At 35.8% G+C, this 16097-nt stretch overlaps 1 protein-coding gene across 5 annotated transcripts in view; it reads left to right on the plus strand.

The window, feature by feature from the left end:
• Positions 1-16097, plus strand: part of PTPN3 (protein tyrosine phosphatase non-receptor type 3) — a 122212-nt gene that overhangs the window by 59646 nt on the left and 46469 nt on the right. For all 5 annotated transcript variants that reach the window (XM_056484333.1, XM_056484335.1, XM_056484334.1 and 2 more), the window contains 3 exons: positions 5053-5116; positions 10162-10334; positions 15028-15162. In XM_056484333.1, coding sequence (XP_056340308.1) covers positions 5053-5116; positions 10162-10334; positions 15028-15162 — 372 coding nt within the window. The remainder of the gene's footprint in view (positions 1-5052; positions 5117-10161; positions 10335-15027; positions 15163-16097) is intronic.

Here is a 16097-nt window from a genome sequence, read left to right on the forward strand (position 1 = left end):
AAGCTTGCCTAGGCTTTTAAATTTTTAAGGCTTTTGAAGTCCTTGCACTGTTTAAAATCTTGATCAAGTTAATTTACATACAGGTATGTGTATGTGATTAGGAGGACCCTGTGGTCTTAGAGATTTGCTGCTGTTATGCCCAATAGTATGTCTCTTTAAAAACAAACAAAACCAATCAGTATTGCTATGAAAGCTCAGCCCCTAATTCAGTCTGAATTAAGTTCAGTCTGAACTTTTTAACATGGCATTCAGCAAGAAGATACTTCGTGGAGTAGAAATGTAAAATGAGTTATTTGGAGATTCAGATTTGCAGGAAGCAGGGTAATATAATTTAGACATTTTTAAATCTCATCAAATATGGGTATATAACATCAACAAGCAGGCGAGAGACCTTCACGTTATTCTCTGATACATAAAACTTTAGAATGCATGATTGTGCTGTAGAAAATAACCTCTGCAAAGAAGTAATGTGCACAAGAACTCTAATGTGAATGACATGAGAAGCTATATTTTTTAAGTGCTTTTGGGCTTTATTAGTTATACCATACTAAAAATTATAAAATTATAAAAATTATAAAATTTCTAATTTTATGGAGATTGGGCATTTTCTTAAGGTTTTTTGGTTTGGATCAGAAAGAATTTTTTTTTTCCAATCTTTCATTTTCAAAAGAAGTCTGAACTTCTTTTTTTTATCCTTGATAAAACTATAGCTTTGTCATGTTATATATGAGTTCTTTGTCGAATTTGTAACAATTTTTTGATAACTTTTTCAGTATATTAGTACAGTGTTCTTAATCATGACAGAAAAAATGCATTCCAATGGGTTGTACTTGCTTTTTGGCCCTTAATTATGCAGAAAAAAATAAATAAAAAAGTTCCCTGGCTGTATTCTTTAAATACTACTGTCATTCCATGCTTTCATTTATGAACCCAACCAAAAGCTATTTCCTATAGAAAAGCAGTAAAATCAGTTTCAATTAAAATTCTAGGGGAAAATGCACTGCATAGTCTCTGTTTTTTTTTTTTTTTCTTTTTCTTTTTTTTTTTTTGTTTTGTTTGTTTGTTTGTTTGCTGTGAGCTGTATTTCAACTCCCTGGGATATACTGCAATCATCCTGGATAAATGCATGTCAATAATAATGTGCTCATACAGCAGCACAGAGAAAACTTATATTTTTCCATTTCTAATGCACATTGAAGCATAAAACACTTATCTTTCATCTTTGTGCCTTTAGTGCTGCTCTTTCATATATCAGCCTTGCAGCTTCTTTGAACCGCTGCAGGTTTTAAAAACTGCCAGCTGGAGGCACATTTTCTGTCTTCTGCCAGTCTTGTTCTGCCAACTTAGTTGAACTACGTAAGATATGAATGGATAATAGTAGTTCCTAAAAACCACAGAGTAATGGCATTTTAAAATCTATGACTATATGAATTTTTAGGGAAGGGAAAGGTAGTTTACAGCACATAAGACAGGAAGAATCTGCAACTTCCTGTGCTACTTTTACTCCTGGAGAGCACAGAGGAATAAAACACAGATGCTGAAACATTTTTCGCAAAAGCCTATTCTCATTTACAGAAAAAAGATTGAGGAAAATAAAACCCTTAGGTTTTTTCAGTTCAAATAATTCCCACTCTAAAATATGAGGTTTAGACAGTAATATTTTCAGCTGGCAGCAAATGCAAGTTGTTCTGAGCTTGCCTACTCACTCTCTCTCCCCCTCTCTCTAAAAATTTCTTTTCATCTTGAAAGCAAAAGCTCCCTACACAGGGGCTTTTTGATATTTTATTTCTGACATCTTGCATGAGTTAATCATAATTCTTTGTGCCTGAATGATGTCCATTCCCTGATCCCACGAAAAAATAAGCAAACACTGAAAAGCCACCGGAGCGGAGATGCTTGGGTTATATTTGTAGTATGGATTCTCACTTTTATTTAATATCTCAAAGCAGGATACATTTCTGTAATGCCTGAAGTGGTATTTATTTAGGCTCTTTATGTAACACCATTTGTATTATGTGGTTTTTCTTATGGACTGTGCAATTACATCCACCATTAACAAGTTAGAGCTCAAGGTGGCAGCAAACACCATCAAAGCACTCTTTCCAAAATTTTAAATAAAATACTCTGCAGTGGATGACAACAATACAACTATGCCATATGGTAGTAGTCAAAGGGGACCAAAAGTTTTCAGGAACAGAGGCAGTGAGAGAGTTCTGCCTTGGCAAAAAGAGGCTTTTCAATCAAAGCAACCTACGTAAAGAGCTGACTGATCAGTCAGCGGCAATGCAAGTCAAGATAGGTTTAAAAAATAGCTGTGGATTTAATGCACTGTTTTATACACTCTGCAGAGTTATTCTCAAGGGTCCTTCTGTGGTAATTTCCAAATTGATTTTGCAAGTAAAATATTAATGACAAAACCAGAAATGCTCTCTATATCAGCAGTGACTAGTTAGGTATTAAATGCTGTTTTGTGTGTGCAGTTTCACTGCTTTGAAAACTTCAGAGAAACTGCTTGAGGAATACATAATGCATTGCTAGTTAAAACTTGGAAAACAGCTATCTTACATAGCAGACAGAACCTTTCTTCAGTGGCAACATATAGGGTTTACCAGTAAAGAAACTTTTTTTGCTTCAAGTCACAATTACCAGCTGTTAGTACTAAGTGCTAGGACAGGAGTACCAGTTTAATTAAAAGTTAGTGATTCTGTGGCTAGCCTACAGAGTGACAAATCTATTTTGATGCCTGTGAATGATAGGAAGATGGGACCCAAAACATCCATCATTCTTAAAATGCTACAGCCAGTGAGTGTCTTGTAAGTAAACCATGAAATTTAACGCTTTGTGAGTCTTCCATGGTCACTGGATAGATCATTGGTGAGAGGGAGCCACCAGTTATAATAATAGTAACTGCATTGCATTAATATATTTTTTGGGTATGGCATCTTCAAGAATTTGTTAAGTCTAAATGCTTTGACACCTTAATCTCTTGGATCTTTGGGGTAAATTTTTCTAGGTGTGAACATTCAGTCAATTTGTGGGCATAACATTGCAAATGATTTTTAGTTATTGTTAAATAAAAATGTTAGAGTTAAAAGTGTTCTTCATGCCTGAACTAAATAGGCTTAGTTGTACTTTAAGAAGAATGAATGGAATCAAGAACAGTACTCTATTTAGGAGAGTGTCAAAATAAAGGGACTTAAAGCCCTGCTTTGGCTTGAAGTGATTATATGATCATGTAGTGAATCATGGTTTTGGTGGGGTTTGGGGGTGTTTTGGTTTTGTGGTTTTTTTCTCACTTTTTTGTTGTTGTTTTTTTTTTTTTTTTTTAATTAAAAAAACAAAACAGGATGTAGAGGAGGGATTGAGAGAGTTTTGGTGCTTTGCAATGCTGTTTCCCCTTTTGTTGTAGGGTGGGAGGTTTTTTGCTTTGTCTGCAAGGTTAGTTCTGACATTTTTGATGCTTTCATGTTGGGTCTGCTCTTACCATGACAGCAACTGTGTAAGCTGAGAATATACTCCAAAAACTTGTTTGTGAAGTTCAGTCTAAGTCAAGAAATGTAAGAAAGAATCAGAAGCACAAAACTTGGGTGCTGCTATTTCAGGCAGAGTAGCAGTAGCATCAAGAAAGAATTAATATATAATGAATTGCAGCTCAGTAAGTACAACTGAAAATTTACATGACTTGTCAGGTAGTTTAGAATCGAGAACTTTTTGATGAGCAATGCAGATCACTGATGTTTGAGGTAGCAAGTCAAGTGACACAAGTATTTTAAGAGTTGTCCTAACAGGAGAGGTGGATATGATTTCAACTTTCCATTCATTTTCACACCAGTTTGTCTTGTCAGAGAATGGTGTTGAAATACCTGTTTCTTTGTGGTTCTGTAATTGATGGAGAAAAGCATTTTCTGAAAATGGCACACATACTTTTCCACCTCTTGTGCAGGAAGAGGGGTAGGTAATTCCATGAATATTCTTGCTAGTAACTGGAAATATACTCATCCTGCATCCTGAAGGATGTTGCTCTATAAATCAAGTGCCTCTCCCATGAGCAGTGGGGAATGAGTTTTATGCCATCCCACTTAATGAGAGTGATGCAAAAATTGTGCCAAACTGAGAGGACTTTCAACATACTTCATACCTGATATCTAACATCAGCATCGTGGAGTATCAGTTCACTAAAACATTATGGGACTTTTAGCAGTAAGCTTAAAAAATCCTTTCATGATTTTATTTTCAGGCAAATATGACTTGATCAGATCTTAAATACATTTCCTTAGGCATCCATAAATTCCAGCTGACAACAGATCAGAGATTTTTGTCCAAAAAGTTCAGGTTTTCAGTTACTGTTGCAGAGAAAATTTGGGTATTTTAGGCAAATCTTGTTTTGCTGTGAGTAGGTAGAAGTTTGTTTAATTTAGCAAAAGTGATCAGCATAAAATTAAAATGAAAGTTGCTTGAGCACCGATTCCAGTTGTAATTTTTACCTTAGAAAATACTTATTCACACTGTGTATATTTAAAAAGATAAATAGCAATGTTAATGAAATGAAAAATATATTAGCACTCAGTTTTCCTACAGTTTTCATCCTTCTAATTATGATTTTGTCTACAGATTCTATTTAATGATTAGCACAAGTACATGATATCTTTCACATTACGAAACCAATTCTGCAAAGCCTCTGTGAAGTTTCAGTTGTTCTAAGACCAACCTTGTCATGTCATTAGGGTCTTAAATTTTATTCCTTTAGTCATAGTTGTCATATGACAAAAGTTATACAAAAGTTGACACATTTAACATTTGTGCAGCTTAGTGTAGAAGATGTCATCAAGTTTTTTGATGCAAGAATAGATTTGGTGGGAGAGAACTGCTGTGAACTATTTAAAGATTAAACGAGGACATCTATTTGCCACTCAACAGAGTAGATGGCTGCATATTATTCATTGAATATTTTACAGCCAGAATCTTTCAGGTTCACTGTATGCAGTATTATTTTTCATTGTTTTATCAGTCTAAACATTGTTTGGTATTTCATGGCCTGTTTCTTTCTTTTAGGGTGAATATATTAAAAATTTCCTTTAAAAGGAAAAAGTTTTTTATACAACAACGGCAAAAACATGTAAGTAGTCCTCTAATTTTGTTTTGCTCAAATGACCATATTCAATATTTTATGTTGAATGTAACCTGCAAATTGCTGATCAAAAGGCTCTGTTGAGGTAATTTGCCTTTGAAACTGTTTTGTTAACTTGGTCTTGCTATTCTGGTCTGCTTATTCCTTCTCTTTTTCCCTTTTTTTGTTTCTTTTCTGACGCTGAACCCCTCCACTTTCACTCTGTTGGACTGTATCTTTCCCATGGAGGTTTCTTCTCCCTTTGGGTAAATGCAGATCTCCATCCTTTCTCCCATATTTATTAATGTAGCATATTTCCCCTTTCTCATCAGCATCTGCTGCTCTTTTGTTTGTTGCTTTCCTTGCCCTGCGGAGTTCCTTACTGCAGAGAATCTATTAAACAACTGCTTATCCCATCTAGGGGGAGTTTGTGAGGTCCCTTTAGTTTATGGGGCTCAGAGCTCAGGAAAAAAGCAAGGCTCTTGGAGAAAAGGAGAGCTTTGCAGCTTGAAAATATGAGGTTGAAAAGGGAATAGCATATCTCCTGCTGTAACATGGAGGGCTTTAGGAGTTGGCAACTTATGTGTAGTTGAATAAAATGAATGTAAAAATTTTCAACTGTTAGGAGTTGGCTTCTGTTGGTTGCTTTGTGTCCTTTGAAGAACAAATATTAGTCTATTTAATGGGGGAGGAAATCTTGATTATTGATTATTATTGTGCTCCCACAATATGAAAAAATAAGGTATCTTTTTAGAAAAAGTATAGATTATTTAATATGACAGAAAAAAAACCTCAGAAATTAATGATCAGCAGATGTATAAATATTTTAATTCAATTGAGGACAGCACTTGGGAACTTAGTAAAAGGTAAGTATTAACTTGTACCTTAACTTCATGAAGGTTCTTTCTGGTAGTACACAAGATCTTAAATTTATAAGAACTGTGTTACAAGACCACCTTTTGACCCACATAAATTAGAAGGTCTGCTGAACACAGATTTCTAGGAGGCCTTTGTTTTACCCAAAAGGAAAATATTTTCTTCCTTTTTCTTTTCTGTGTGTCTTTCTTTTTCCCCAGTTTGGTGAGTTCTTGCAGATGTGCATGTTACTTTTAAGAATTCACCTTTAAACAAAGTTAGTATCCAGAGACAGTGTTACTGCACTAATGCTTGCACACACAGGTAGCATGCACAGGGTGTGTCCTTACACACTGTATATAAAGGGATCTTAAGTCTTTTTGTTAGCTGTAAGTTTCTAAACATATTGTTTATATGAAGACATGTCACGGTCTATTCATATATATATGTCACTGCATGAAGAAATGGGTGGTTGATAAACCATTCTACTCACTTGTGAGTGTAAAGACCTGCAAAAGTTGAGTTTGAGGATTTAAAATTCAGTGATAAATAGTAAATTTAAAAAAAATATGTAATTTTAAATAAATAGTAATTTAAAAATCTAAATATTTTCAAACATAGATAAGTACAGGCTTTTAAACAGCAGTTTCCAAATGTGTCTTTGAGAATAAACGTAGTAACAGAACTCTCTAAGAATGATTAGTAAAACAGGGCTTGGAAGTCAATAAAGCAAGTCACTTCCAACCCAAACCATTCTGTGATTCTCTGAAAATGGGTGTACTCACAACGGTTTAGGAATATGAAAGAATAAAGTGTCAATATAGAGCAATCTGTGAACTTAATATTCAGTAAAGACTTGACTGCTGCCAAAACCAGAATTTTTGTCTCTGGAGACCTGTGTCACTTTTGAAGAGAGTCTTAATTTGTTCGATTAAACATTTGAAAGATGATGACAACTCAAGGCTCTTGATTCTTTTAGCTTACCTTAAGTGATTATAGTTCTTTATTTCATAACCTACGGAGATGATAGTAACGCACACAGTGTCACACTTAAAGAGCTACAGAACTAAGAAAAGTAAGGCCAGCTGCATGACCTTTTTAGTCCTTCTCAGTACATACGAAAAAGCAGACCAGGTGTGCCACTAAATCTGTGGATGCATCCATCATTGTCAGCTCCCTTTGCTTGAAATTTAGGGCATCCAGTGTGCAGTTCTCCAGTGGTATTGCTTGGAAAAGCTTGCTGGTGCTGTGCAGTGGGAGAGAGGGGAGTGGAGTCCTAGGGGTTTCACCAGAACAGTCGGATGCTTGAGAGGTGTGTGAGGGCAGATGAATGCATTGTTGTCAGTTTTTGAATTGTTCCATTTTTTGCTTGGAAATACAGAAACAAATAGGTAAATGAGTCTTAAAGTAAAAGAGATGAAAGAATGTGGGGAAAGCAGAGCAGATATTGTATATTCATAGCTGAGGTGTGACTAAAAATGAGAGTGTTATAGAATTTCTTTTATATTTTGTAGGTCATATGTAGATTCTTTACAAAGATCTACAAAAAGTTTTCAAAGGCAATGAATTTACAGTCCCCTGGGATGTGCCATGTTTCACTGATTTATTCTCCTTACTTCTTTTACTCCATTTTTCTTTCCTTACATGCCTCTTCTGAAAAATCAACTTACCTTATCTCACTCTTTCCCTTCTACTCACCTTCTCTTTTACCCTCCCACTGCTCCAGTCTGTTGATCAGCTACTTGATTAGGAGTATGCAGTATTTCTGTTTCTGCTGAAGAGCCAAATAAGGACTGGGGAGCAAGACTGATGAATCAGTGAATGTCTGGTGCTATAGAAGCTCATGACATGTAGGCTTAATGAAGGGTGCAGGATTTAAGGTAGGAATAGGAACTCTGCTGTTTACAGGCAACATTTTGTACCTTTCAGAAATGAACTTTTATTTTCAATGTGCCTATCTAATGCTTAAAACCAACTTCATTTGCTGCATACTTAAATATATATCTTTACTCTCTATGCTGTAGATATTTTCAGATTTTCTGTTAATGGAGTAGGCATACAACTGATGCAGAAGTTCTTCCATATTTTGAACTAGCCAGACACTTCAGCTATGTGGAATTGTTCCCTTTACCTTAATGACCTCAAATTTCTCTAATCCTCATTTTCTGATAATTATTAAAATGCTCTTTTAGAACTTGAGTTGAGAAGTATGATGGGCATTAGCTCCTTGGATTCCACTAGAACTCTGCTCACCTTTAAAAAAGTACAGATTTAACAGCATGACTTGCAAGGTAGCCTGTTAGTGAGGCATACTGTTATTAACGAAAGGTTATATTAGTCTAAAAATTGAATAAATTTTTATGAAACCTCTCAAAATAACTTTCCTAGCTTAAATCCATGTTAAAACTTTCAGCCTACTTAAAAGCTTCTAAGAATGTTCTGTGACAACAGAAAAGCACACTTGTAACAAGCAAAATTCATTACTGTTTTCAAACCTAAATTTAAAAACCAGAATATTAGTCGTACTTACTTCCTTATCTATGTATTATAGCTTTTCAATGTAATTGAGATGTTTGGATAAAATAATTTTTGTGGCATTTGAAAAGCCAGCCCTTCAGGCCAACAAAAATATCTATACATTTCTTTTTATTTGTTTGCTGGAGCAGTAAAACCCTTCAAGTGATGTACAACCAACAGGGATTATGTCAGAAATTGCATTTGCCATTAAACCATTGTGATATATGCTTTATATATTTCAAGAAACTCTGAGTTTAGATTTCACTATGTTTTCCTGCTTTATTTTGCATAACTGCTTAGAAGCAACTGTGGTGAACTGACAAAGGTGAATCAGTTCCAGTATGCAAGAGACTCAAATAACCAACCCATATCTTGAAAAGAAAATACTTTTTCGATGCTTTAATAGATACAGGGAAAACATTCCTGAAAGATTGTAATAATTTAAATGTTTTTCAGTGCTTATTTAAAATCCAGAGGCAAATCATTTTTTTCTCTTGAGAGTCTCACTGTTTTTCTTAAAAGCATGTCTGAAGCCATAGATTCTCTGAACTAGACATGAAGAGATTTGCAAAATGCAGGATTGGTCTCAGATATGCCACCTAGAAATAAGAAGAACAGAAGAAAAACAGATTGACTATTCCAGACAAAATGGTTTGTAGTTTCTTCCCAACAAGACTGTTGCAGTGAACAAGCAAAAGGTTGCCTGTCTAATTATGTGTTGGGATGTCAAAATAATTTAGAGGAGCTGGAAAAGATGAGTGATGAAAACTTGCGGTTTTTTCATTGAAGTGCTGAGCTGTGCTGGCAATTGACTCAGGTCGCCTGTTACCTTTATTTCTACTCTTTGCTTTGCTCTCATTCCACTTTCCATCAATAACTAGATCAACTAACTACATCTTTCTCTGTACAAAACTCTTGGGATAAACATTGTTGCCACAATTGTGTCGCACTCATGTTTCACTGTCACTTTTGCCCTGAAGTTACTTGTAAGGGTTTGCATTGAGACATGATGCAAACAAGTTTTATATTCTGCTGCCTTGTGATCCTCTTCATTGTGGCCTCACATTATCATCCAAGCAGGAGTGGATTTCAACAGCAGTAGCAGCAGCTCCAGCCCCATCACAACTATTTTCTTCCCCCAAGAAAGATCACTGTTAACATCTTCAGTTTCTTCTGAAAGACTATCAAGAATAGGCTTTTTGCATATTTATGGCACTTGAAAGAACATTATTGAATTGAAGCCTTACGTGAAGAGTTTGAATTCAAAGAATGAAGGGATTTTTCCTTTTGACATTGCACCCTTAATGGAATGTTTTAAAGTTTTTTTTTTTGTTTTTTTTTTGCCTTAAGAGGTGAAAATCTGACTGGAAACCTGAAAATATATCTATCAGTATAACATGATACTCATATATACCCAGTCTTTACTGCTCTAGATTTAAATAGCTCATTAACATTTCATGAACTTAGAAAGTGCGCATTTTGCAGTTTGGAATTTCATGTAGTCACAGAGGTATTTTAGCCATCATCCAGCTCAAAATCTACTATATGCTGATTTTTTGTTTGTTTGCCACGATGTATTTTTCATGTTTAAGCTTAAAATAATTTTACTGGTTTTTTTATGACCTTGTTTACTGTTTCATCTACTTGCATATGTTGAAACATGGTGTTCCCTACTGTTACAGAATGAATCCAGAGAGCATATTGTTGCCTTCAACATGTTAAATTACAGAGCATGCAAAAATCTTTGGAAATCTTGTGTAGAGCATCACACATTTTTTCATGCAAAGAAGACACTACCTCATGAAAAAAAAATATTATCACATTATTGGACTCTGGGTTCTAGAAATCCAGCAAAGTAAGTATTGTTTGAAAGCATGTTTTGCTCTATGATGGGAATGGGTGGATTTTTGTCCGTGGTACCTCAAGTTTAAGTGGCAGTTCTGTCCATAGCTTTATTCCAGTCTATATAAGAACCATTTGGCAAGTTATATGGTTGTGGTTTTACGTTCTGCAATGTGATCTCCTTACAGTAGAACTTTTCTTATAATTGCCTCAAAAGGTGTTTGGATATATGTTTTACTGTTATTTTTTCAACTTGCTGCTTCAGTCTGAAGTGTAAGAACACTGGAAAGGAAAAATGTCATGTAGCTAATGATCCGGTAAGAGAATTTTCAGAACAGATTTGTTTTGAAATGTTCAGCCATTAGTATCATGCACACATTCTGTTTAACTTGTTAGGGCAATTTGTGAAGTTCGTCGCACCAACCACTTATTATTGACATAAAGATGAAAAACTTCTTCCCATTCAGGTATTCAAGATACCCCTGTTGTGACACTTCCAATCCTTTATTTGTGTCATTGGATTCTTCTAGTTACAGAGCTGGTAGTTTCCTAGTGTTATCTGAGATCTGGTCACCAAGAAGTAATTCTTTAGAGCCTGTGATTTTCCTAAATGAAGCTAGGATAATTCCTCCCCAAATGCAGTAACTGGGCCCTATTGTCATTAAACTTAAGCTGCCAGTTTATTGTCCAGTCACTTGACATTGCAATGTCCTTCTCCATTTCTTTGCAGTTCTTTATTTTGGCCATCCTGTGTGATTTTGGAAGTGGGAGGTTTTACTCTGCTCTTTTGTCTTAGGGACTTTTAGACTTTTTTGATAAGAATCAGTCACTGTGATTGCTTCCATTATGCTGATTTGTTCTGTTATTACATTTACCAGCAATTCAGCTACAAAGGTGTCATGTCCTGTGTCTTCATTGTCTCGTCCACGGTATCCTAATACACCTACCCCAGCCCCCAAAAATATTCTGTAATGAAACATAGGAAAAATATTTCATATTAGTAGTGAATGAAAAAGGAAGTTTTGTGTCATTATTGTCTCTGGGTTCTGGGGGATTCTTTCACCCTTTGGTGGTCTGTAGACTCTCCAGAAAACTGCATGTTCTCATGATTTTTGGAGAAGATTTTATTCTTTTCTTGTTGTTCATGGGTAGTGTGTTTTTGTGAGTTTTTTGTACTGTGTTCTCTTTAAAATTTAACTATACATTTAATTTATCAGACTGATTTTTCTGTCTTCTATCTGGATAAGCTTCAACTTCTGAATGATATCAACATGCATCAAATAACTTGTCAGACTTTGGTGACTCTCTGGTTTTTCATACTCAGATGTCTCTTTTGATATTCTAGAAATTGATATCAAGTGCAGTGGTATTGCCTGTAAATGAAGCAATTGACCCTGTCCAACAGCAGGAATTCTGATAAAATACTATGTTTTCTGCTGGAGTGTAATTTCGTGTTTTCCTCTAGTACTAGATCATAGCTGGATGATCTGGTTTCTAGATTACAAGAAAAAAGTAGTTGTACAAATAGTATTCTAATTTTCTAACATTTTACAAATCCCTATTTTTAGAATTTACTCATTTATGGAGTGTTATGACCTTGTTTTTCCTCTCGTGGAGGTGTTGAGGAAGTGGCACTCAGAGTTTGTTGGATTGTCAGGTCCTGGAATCTTTTATGTCTTTCATATTTGCAGAGATTCAAAACCCTGATCCTCCTACAGACAGATATATACACACAGGCATTACACGGCCTTTGTAATGTTAAGAAAAAAACCAGTATGAGTTCCAAAGGGCACTAGTTTAACAACATTCAATTTTCTTACCAAGCATATTATTTATAATCTGCTGTTACACTTTCTTAATATTCTGTAGCATACAGGACAGTTCTTATTGCTGATCTGAATTTCTAAGAAAAATAATTTTCAAGCAATTTCAGTGCTCTGAGGCATTGTCTCTGCTGAATAGCTTACTTGGAATTTTCAGGAATCTCCAGGGGGAGAATCAGTTATGGAGATACCTTCCATTAGCTTAATGATAACCTCTTTGGCCTTATTTATAGGATTAGAATTTTAGGATCTACATGAGGAAGAAGTAACTCAGTAACCATTGTTATGAAAGACTGCTTAACTACATAAGAGCAACAGTTATTTTGAAAAGCTTTGAGTAGTTCCTATGAACTCAGCAAATTTTTTTCTCAAAAGATTTAATAAAAATTTTAAAAAAGTAAATTCAGAGGTAATATTTCACATTGGAAATTTTTACTTTTCAACTTGTTTATAATTGTGGAATGTTGTAAGATTTTCCATGTTCCTTTTCCAGGATGGCTCTGAACTCATGTGGAAGTTGCACAACCAAAAAAGAGATTCTGCACTCTCCCTTATGAAAGGGAACAAATTTTTGCGTTGTATAAATCAAACAAACACAGACAAACCAAACCACAAAGCCAAATGTGCACACAAAAACTCCTCTGACCACATCGTGCAGTCCTGAAGGTTTTAAGATTGACTCGCACTCAAGAATTCTTTTCTTGCAGCTGCCATCAGCTTTGAAGGGTGCCACATTCAGGTTTTACCATCTTAACTATCATAAGTTTTCCTATGGAATTTGTGGCTTTCTTGTTCTGTGTTCTTCTACACTTGTGTGAGGCAGATAGCCTAGCATTTTTATGTGAGTTCAAATAGTTGCATTACTTGAGTACAATTTCTTCTTTGCACATACTGTGCCCTTCTTGATTCTCTTAGCTTAAGGTACTAGAGGCATTCCATTTAAATTAGGCTGCTGAGTTGTATAAATTACTTGTAAGCCTTCTTCAAGGAGCAGACGGAGTCGCATCTCCCAGATTCTGAGAGGTAAATTCTGGACTGAATGCTGAATAACCTCTCCTAGACGCATTCTCATTCCTTGTTGAAAAGCTAAAAAATGTATCTGTATTTTTCATCAAGGATAGCCTCAGTAATAGATGGGAGAAAGGAATCATTATTTGAAGATGGTACAGCCCATTCCAGAAAGACTTTGGCAGCCTCCCAGAATGTTTGCTGAGAAATATGCTGATATTTGGCACCTGAAGGACAGCTACTTGAAGTTCAGGAGATAATTAATCTTCTGTGTTTTAACTGAAATATCTAGAGGCATACCCTATAAGTGATTTTGTAGTCAGGATTAGGGGGTTAAGATTAGAGTTAGGGTTTAGGGTTCTGGCTTCCATCACATGAATTGTGTTGCACTTCAAGTTGTCTGTGTAGGAAAATGCATTGGCAGCCACTTGTAAAAACGAATGTGGAGTTCTACACAATGGATTTTTTATAATGCATCCTCTTTTTCCAGTCTTTTGCTCTGCTCCAACTATGTAAGGCTTCTTTGAAATAACTCTGTTTCTGAAGAAGCTGAGTAGCTGATACCTTGTCATTGTATTCAAAAGTCTTAGAAAATTAAAATGGGTAGTATAGCCACGAGCTTCTCCTGTGTTGATGGACTTTGTTTTCTAAGCATGAAAACATACATGGATAGCTGATTTTAATCATGTAGATGCTTCATACTAAGTTTTTCTTCTGTTTTTTATACTTTGAGAAGCTTTTAAATTACATTTAGAAAATGAAGGAATTGATTTCCTTTAAAATCAAGAACAAGATATATGAAATACTTCAGTATATATGAAAAAATTATATGGGTTGCTTTTTCTTCTACTTATATGAAGAAAAAGTAGTACAATGCAAAGCATGCTTAGGGTTTGATTTTAACATAATACCCACAGCTTTAACACTTTTTTTTTTTTCTGCTATGTAAAATTGAGATTTTTCAGCACTGTAGTAAGATCCTTACATAGCCTGCTATCCCAGCTTCCCACTATGTACAGCTCAGGGCTTAATGAGCCAAAGGTGTTTTCTCTGCAGCTAATAAATTTTCTTCCATGAGAAATTCTAGGCCTGTAAACTCAAGGATGCGCAGCTTATCTCTCAGCTTGACTTGTGGAATGCTGCATAAAATGATGAATAGGACTTAGTTTGTCTGAATTTCAGTCTATTTAAAGTTTTTCTTCATGCTGAATATTTTCACTATTAAGATGCTTTTATTGCTTTCCTAGCTGTGGTTCTTATCTTGGTGCAGCCCTTTTCTTGTCAGATTCTTGTCACAAGAAGCAGTCCAGATCTGGAGATCCTATTTTCACATAATATTTTTTTAATGTTTGTCTCTATGAGGAATACGTCACTCAAAAGTGACTTCCTTCCACAATAGTGGTGTCTGGTGTAGCTCTTAATTGATGAGGCAGCAGATAGAGGGGTAAAGTTGTCCTGTGCTCACTGTAGCCCTTGCTGAATTGCTACCCCTTTGTGAATATTAACAGGGAAGCTTCAGAGCATATTGCCTGTATTTGAACTGTGTTTTGTAGGCACTCAGTTCAGTGCCAGTAGGACATACTGAATTTCCTGTTTTCCCCTCTGTCTTCTTAAACACAATTGGGTTAAAAATAATTCTCAGAAAAAGTTATTTTTACCCAGGCTCGTGATTAGCAATGTAGCAGGGATTAACAATCACTTTTATTGTCACAAATAAGGGACAGCAAATGTGTCTGTGAGAATGTAAATGCCTAAGTGAGGAGAGGTAAGCAAGGGGATGCTTTAAATTTAAGGTTGACTTTCATAAGCATATTTTATTTCATTTAAGTTTTCTATACACAGTAACTCACATGTATTTGTTTTGTATCTTTTCAGATCTGTAAACAACCAGTACTGCAGAAAAGTGATAGGTGGGATGGTTTGGAACCCATCTATGAGACGATCCTTATCAGTTGAGCACCTAGAGACCAAAAGTCTTCCTTCTCGATCACCTCCTGTTACCCCCAATTGGTAAATACATGTTCAGCCTTTTTCACACTTCTAACCTTCTACCATTTCTCATTGCATGTACTCTAGTGGAATAATTATGTAGCATGTAGATATATATTTAAACATTTTTATTCTGAGAATCTATATGACAGCAGAAGGGTCACTTACCTCAACTTTAGCAAGGCTTTCATGCTATTTGCCAAAATCTTATACCCAGATTAAGATATTATGTTTCTGGATGAGTGGACAACAGGGTGGTTTAAAAAAAAAAAAAAGTTAAAATGGTCGGATGACTGGACTAAGAGGGGAGTTGATGGGTTGCACTCTACCTGGACAACATTAAAAAGTAGATAACTGCAGGGATCTCTCTTGGGACATGTCTGGCTCAACATCTTTATGACCTGGAGGAGGAAAGGATATGCTTGATCATAAAGTTTGCAGATGACACCAAACTGGGGGTGAGTCAATAAGCCTGGGGGCAGAGCTGTTCTCCAAAGTGATCTCAATAATCTGGAGAAATGGGCCAATAGTAAATGTGTGAAATTCAATGGAGACAAACATAGTGTCCTGGGGAGAACCCAGTGTAACAGCATTGTCTGCAGTGCAGCTTTCTGGAAAACAACCTGGTAATCTTTATAGGCAGAAGCGGTACATGAGCCACCTGGTATGCCCTGACAGCAAAGAAGTCCAACTTGGCAGAATTAACAGAAGTGTAGATAGCAGGCAGTGGAAGTGGTAGCCCCCTTTGGCTCAGCATTCTCTAGATTTTGTTAGAATGCTGTAACCATTTTTGTCTGCAAATACAAGACACACTTATAAACTGGAGCAAGCTCAGCAAAGACCTCCAGCTCCAAGGCAGTTAGAAGGCTGGAGCACCCACCCTGCTAGGAGAGGCTGACATAGTGGCACATGTTCAGCCTGGAGAAGCAGGGGTTTCCCAGATGCCTAAAAATATC

The sequence above is a fragment of the Oenanthe melanoleuca genome, chromosome 2, assembly GCF_029582105.1.
Source record: "Oenanthe melanoleuca isolate GR-GAL-2019-014 chromosome 2, OMel1.0, whole genome shotgun sequence".
Classification (NCBI taxonomy): Eukaryota; Metazoa; Chordata; class Aves; order Passeriformes; family Muscicapidae; genus Oenanthe; species Oenanthe melanoleuca.